A 6000-nucleotide genomic window follows, 5' to 3' on the forward strand; every position below is an offset into this window, starting at 1 on the left:
AAACCAACTAAAGCAACCTGACAGTCCAACAAAGTTTGCACATTTTAATTCACATAATTTATTTTTTTCTTCATAATCTCATGTTTGAAAAGTGCCAACCACCTCTCTGATGCTATGTAAATACTGTATTCAGCTAGGATTTGTCCAGCACACAGTTCAGAAATGAGAGATTTAAAAAAATAAATAAATAAAACTATGTTTTTCCTCAACTGAAACCGATGCACATAAAAATAATAAAAGGGCCTTATTTGTGAAGTTCAGTTCTGTATCTGAACTCTCTGCATCTTCCAATAATGTTTTTAGAGCTGGGGGTTGGTCAAGTTCTAAAAATAATAATAAATGGTCCTGACCCAGCAAAGAACTTAAAGAATAAGTGTAACTTTAGAGAGAAAAGATGTGTGAGGTATTATCCTTTATTGGACCAACACCCTCAGAACACACCTTTCAAGAGCCTACACATCATGTCCATCACAACAAGTGGTGTACCTCATGTACTGCACTAAATGCCCGAGGACAACAGAGATAGGTCCAATAAAGGAAGATACCTCGCCCACCTTGTCTAATATCTGGGACCCCCAGGCATACAACCACACTGCACACAAGTGCAATCTAGGCATGCTAGCAGCCTTTCTGAAGTCAATGGGACTACTCCACACAGGCTTAAAGTTACGCACACGCTTAACTGGATCAATGCCAACATTCAGAAACAAACCTCTGCAAGGGGGCGACCTGATCTTCACAGGTGCTGAGCGCTCGCGGTGTGTGAGCCTGGTCTTTGCAATCACCTGCGCCTGTGCTTAACTTCCCGCACCCCCGTCAGCCCCAGGGACGTAGCCCCCGGGGAGTAAAGTTAAGCAGGCGCGCAAGTGTTTGCAGGCTCAGCCCGTGCCAGCAGCTCGTTCGGGAAGCCGCTGTCCAGCAACATCCATCGCTCTTAATTACCGCGTGCGCCCTCAGCCTCAGGACTCTCCCCCCCTGCCCCGCGGGCCGGCGCAGGGCAGCCCGGCGGCAATAGGGAGGGAGGTTCGCGCAACGCACAACTAAGCCGGACGCTAGGCTCGGGCTCCGTCACTCACCGGGCAGGAGCAGCCCGGCTGCGCGGACCCGTCCCTGGGGCAGCGGCGGCAGCAGCAGCAGCAGCAGCAGCAGCGCCTCCCCGGCGGAGCAGCAGCGGCCGGACCCCATCGGTCGCGCGGCCAGGCGAGTCCCGCAGGAGAAGGAGGAGGGGGAGGTGGCGGCGGGCGCCCAGCCTGCCTCGCACTGACAGCGACTCCCACCTCGCGCCCCGCTCCCGCCGCTGCCGCGCGGCTTGGGCAGGCTGCGGCGGGGAGGGGGCACAGAGGGGCTGGCGGCGGGGTCTCCCCCCCCCATTGCTCTCACGGGCCCACTTCACCGCCTGGCGCCCAGAGAGAGGCGCTGGCGCTGCTTCCCGCCCCCATCTGCCTGCAGGGGCGAGTCCCCCGTCCCCCCCGGGCAAGCACCCCCCGTACATATGTACAAATGCCTTCCCCCCTCCCCCACCTGCAGCTACCCCCGCACACACCCTAAGACCCCACCCCGGCAAACATACACACCCACGTCCACACTCACTGCCACAGAAACACTTCCACACACACCCCTACATGTAGAGATGAAAGCACCCCCACAGCCCTCTACACAAATGCTCTGCCCCAGAACCATTTACACACACACTCTATAGATAAATGCACCCCTGCACCCTGTACACAAATACTCTGCCCCAGAAACCTTTACTTACACACACACACACACACACACACACACACACACACACACTATAGATAAATGCACCCCTGCACCCTGTACACAAATACTCTGCCCCGGAAACCTTTGCACATCTACAAATATCCCCACCTACAAGAACCTCCCTCATGCACCGCCACCTGTAGAATCCCTCAGACTCTGCCCACTAACGCCCTACACAGCCCATATACTTATACACCCCCCACACGCACCACGCGTATTCAAACACCCACACAATAACCCATACCCACACAGGCACTCCTTGCAGACACACACAAACACCACTTACGCACATATAGAGGGCTTGACAATGGGTGTCAAAGCAACAGCTGCCACTAAACTGGCATTGAAAATGTTTTAACTGCACATGTAGATAAAGAGAAACTGGGTCACATTCTTAAGCTCATTTTCTGAAATGGCCCATAGAGTTATTTATTTTCTAACGTAGTCAAGTCCATGCAAGCATCCGACGTGTGCAGTGGCATGCACACTCCGTACACATTCATTTATATACAAGTTACATGTGTATGCAGAAGGACCGCACATGAACACACACCACTTGCATATGTACCCTCACAAATATTTTGTTAATTGTTCTTAAGTGCTGACTATGCTCAATCCTATGCAAAACTCAGAGGCAGAGTCCCTGTCATGTACACATCCTACTGAGACCACCACACGCCACACCTCAATACATACCGTACCCGTTTTTCCTAAGTCAGATATTACTGGGAATGTTCTTAACAGAACTAGTTTCCTCTACAGGCAAAGTGGCTATGTTATTTGGTAAATTTTTTTTAAAAATTTTGTTCTTCCTTTGACCTTTTTGTGCCCAGTGAAGGCAGGTGGGCAGGCTGTATCCCCTTTCCCCCCCTCCTCTTCCCTTTTGTTCTGGGAGAAATACCAGGCTAGTTCTAGTTGTAAGGGTGGTTTATACACATTTGTAAATCTTCACTTAGTGAAACTTTCCCCTCAGTCTTTGTCTTTGTTTTCTTAATGGTAGCCATAAATTACTGCCTTCCTTTCTCACTGGAGCATCAGGCTTCATTGCTTTTGAAATGATCAAAGTTATTTTCTTTTAAAATCCAGCTAAAAACAACCTATTGTAGGTCATGGACATTTTTAGCTTCAGTCAAACCCATCTATAAATGCATACAGCTGCCCACTGAACACTGGAGGGATCCCTCCAGCTTCTTTTACCAACTAAAAAGTAGTGGGAAATTAAATTAAAGGACATTGTGGCTGATTGTGCATTTGTTTCCATGGGCTTATGAGTAAACAATATTTATAATACAGTTTTATGCTTCCATAGCACTTTCCATCCAAACATCTCAAAGTGCTTTGCATTCATAAATTTAAAAGTCAGAAAACTGGCCTTTTCTATTGGAACATGTATAGAGTATAGATCATCTCATTTTAAAAAAATTACTGCTTTGCACTTCTGTGGCACCTTCCTTCCAAAATTTTCAAAGTGCTTTACATACATTAATGAATTAAATCTCTCATCACTCCAGTGAGATGGAGTGGTAGGTAGAAACTGGCCTTAGGATAAAGTCACAGATAACAAAGGTCTAAGCCATATACCTAAGCAAGCCAAATTTTAAGACATGAAGGCAAAGGGTTTTATTTGCCTCTGTGAAACAGAATGAGATAAACCATTGGAGCCTGAATCTTAGAATATACATAATATTAAATACTAAAACAACTTTAGTGTTATATATATCGCTTTTTGTCCATAGATCCCACAGTACTTTGCAAAGGAGAATAAGTATAATGCAATATATAATGCTACTGTGATCATCAAGAAGCAATGCCGGAGTGTTTCCCTTTACATGTGTCCTCTTTGGCTCATCCTTATTTATAGCCACAAATCAAATCAAATTTAAAGTTAGCGCTCAGCTCAGGCCAATTTATATAATCTTCTTTGTCATAACCAATTCTATTAAAGTATAATACAGTGTCACAATGGAAGAGTAAGTCCCTGAGCTATAAAGAACACATACTGGGCATGATGAATTCCTATTGGAAGAAGGTTAGAAAAAAGCTGATGAAGTGCAGAGCCTTATGAACGTGAACTATAAGAGTGAGGAGAGAGAGAAAATTTAACTATTGCGAAAATGAGGCATGACGTAGTAAATTGTATTTTTTAAAAATTGGTCAGAAAGCAAGAAGCTGTGAAAAGATCTTTAAAAAAAAAAAAAAAAAAAAAAAAAAAAAAGCCCTACAAACCAGTGGTTGATACACCAGAACAACAAATCTATATTACTAGACTGCCTCCTTGAACTTTTTATTGTTGATCCTAAAATCAATTGCTGAATTGTTTGTTATATATGTGCTAATATCATGTAGAGTATTTTAATCCTGAAGCTGAATTTTCTCAGTGTATACGTACAAGCTACAGTCCCCATGTGACTACCATGCTGGGATGGCTAAAAGTGCCTTGTGTCTGTAGGGTTTCTTTGTAATTAAGATCACGGGGATTCTTTCAGGAGGTTTCTGGACACAGGCAAGTCCCTGTAGGTCTCCCTGACTCTAGTTCCCAGACTGAATACAGTTTGTGTTGCCTGGTATCACCACTCTGGGTCTCCTCACGCTCTAGCCTGTGCTAAGCAATCATAGAAACAACTGTTGACAACAATAGAGCATCAGAAGGTAAAAGTTACTCCTGGAACTGATCAGCTGGTCTTTGAGGCCAAGCTGAACTGAGTTGTCCGGAAGCCTAGAATAGAAACTATTGTTTTGCACTCTTTGTTCCTTGTAATCTTCTTTATTTAATAACAGTCAAGCGTTTTGTTAAATAAATCTGGAGGAATGTAAACTTCAGAGAAGTGCCTAGTGAGAACTGAATCTGCTATGGAACAGAAAATAGTGAGGTCATTTTGTTAATTTATTATCTGGAGCTTAATTGGACTCTAAGAAGGCGCACACTGCTTATGAAGGAAACTGAGCTTACCCCAACAACAATAAAGATATGTGTAGATAGAAAGACAAAGGAGTAAATGGGGGGGGGGGGGGGGGAAACTGATCACTGAAGGGAATGGCTTCAACACATTTCATTTTCCCAAAGCTTCACTTGAGCTCATTACCCTACTCGGCTATATAAGTACTTACATGGCACTCATCCTGTTTTCATCTATGTGTGGTTATCAGACTTTGATTAGTGTTGTCATCTGAGTTGATGTGTTGAAGGATTTTGCACTGACATCAGGATTCATCAAAGTATCTGAACACCTCCCAAGTTATTAAGACTAACATAGTGAGATAACATAATGGACTAGGTAGAATTTCAGTAATAAGATTTGAGTTTGTAATGTAAAGGAGACTGCTCCTGCTCCCACTAAAGTCACTTGCACATCTTGAGCAGGATTGAATTCTTAGAGAATTCTTATGCACTCTGGCAGTGTCAAAGGCCTTGAGTGAGTGCAAGTGTAATTTACACTGACTACTATGAATCCCTTTACACTGCCGGAATTATATAAAGGAGCTTTAATGTAGCTGAGAATCAGCACCCTTTGCTATTCTTAAAAGTTGGCAGCACCTTGAAATAAATTTAGCGCTGGAATAAGTGCCACTGCCATTGAGGTCAATGAGCATTATACCTGCTTACATTAGGGCTGAATTTGGCACCCCTGTTTCATTTACTTCCGTTTAATCTACTTGCATCAGTTGGTTGCCAGGGCAGAGTAATTTTCAACATGGATAAATACCTATTTTCATATTAGCTTTAGACAGTGAACTGCTTTGTGCAGCTTTCATTTTGACATTTTTAACCATCTGAAATTTTAGTGGCATTTAAAACCACCACCATTAACAATAACAAACTGTAATGCAATAATACAAGCAAATCATTTAATAAAATTTTAAGGCACACAATGTGTGTCTGAAGCAGTTCTAGAGTGAATCACTCCTCTGACAGAAGTTCTGGACCTTTCTGCAGCAACAGAGGGTCTAAAAGATTGTTAATGACATTGTCTCCTACATCAATAGCTTTAATGAGGTAAGAGGAGATGTGCCGTGGAGCCAGCAGTCCCTCCAGCCCCATCCCCCCACCCAGGCCCACTGCTCTTTTTGCTCTGTCTGCTTGCAGAAGCAGCAGATAGCATTTAGACTCTCATTATGAAGAGATTCAGGAAGGGAAGGGTAAAGCTTTTCTGACATACTTCTGCCTAACCACTCCCAACTGACCTGCCCTGGGAATCCTAAGAATTAGGAACCTATAAGGAATCTGGTATGATCAGT

At 44.2% G+C, this 6000-nt stretch overlaps 1 protein-coding gene across 1 annotated transcript in view; it reads right to left on the bottom strand.

The window, feature by feature from the left end:
* SCUBE2 (signal peptide, CUB domain and EGF like domain containing 2) overlaps window positions 1-1185 on the bottom strand; it is a 63996-nt gene extending 62811 nt beyond the window's left edge. Inside the window, exon 1 of the mRNA XM_067540757.1 lies at window positions 1077-1185. Within this exon, the coding sequence (XP_067396858.1) occupies window positions 1077-1185 (109 nt within the window). The remainder of the gene's footprint in view (window positions 1-1076) is intronic.
* Window positions 1186-6000: the final 4815 nt, after the last annotated feature.

Source organism: Emydura macquarii, unplaced genomic scaffold (genome assembly GCF_026122565.2).
Source record: "Emydura macquarii macquarii isolate MOO-44397 ecotype Brisbane River unplaced genomic scaffold, CSIRO-AGI_Emac_v2 contig_587, whole genome shotgun sequence".
Taxonomy (NCBI): domain Eukaryota; kingdom Metazoa; phylum Chordata; order Testudines; family Chelidae; genus Emydura; species Emydura macquarii.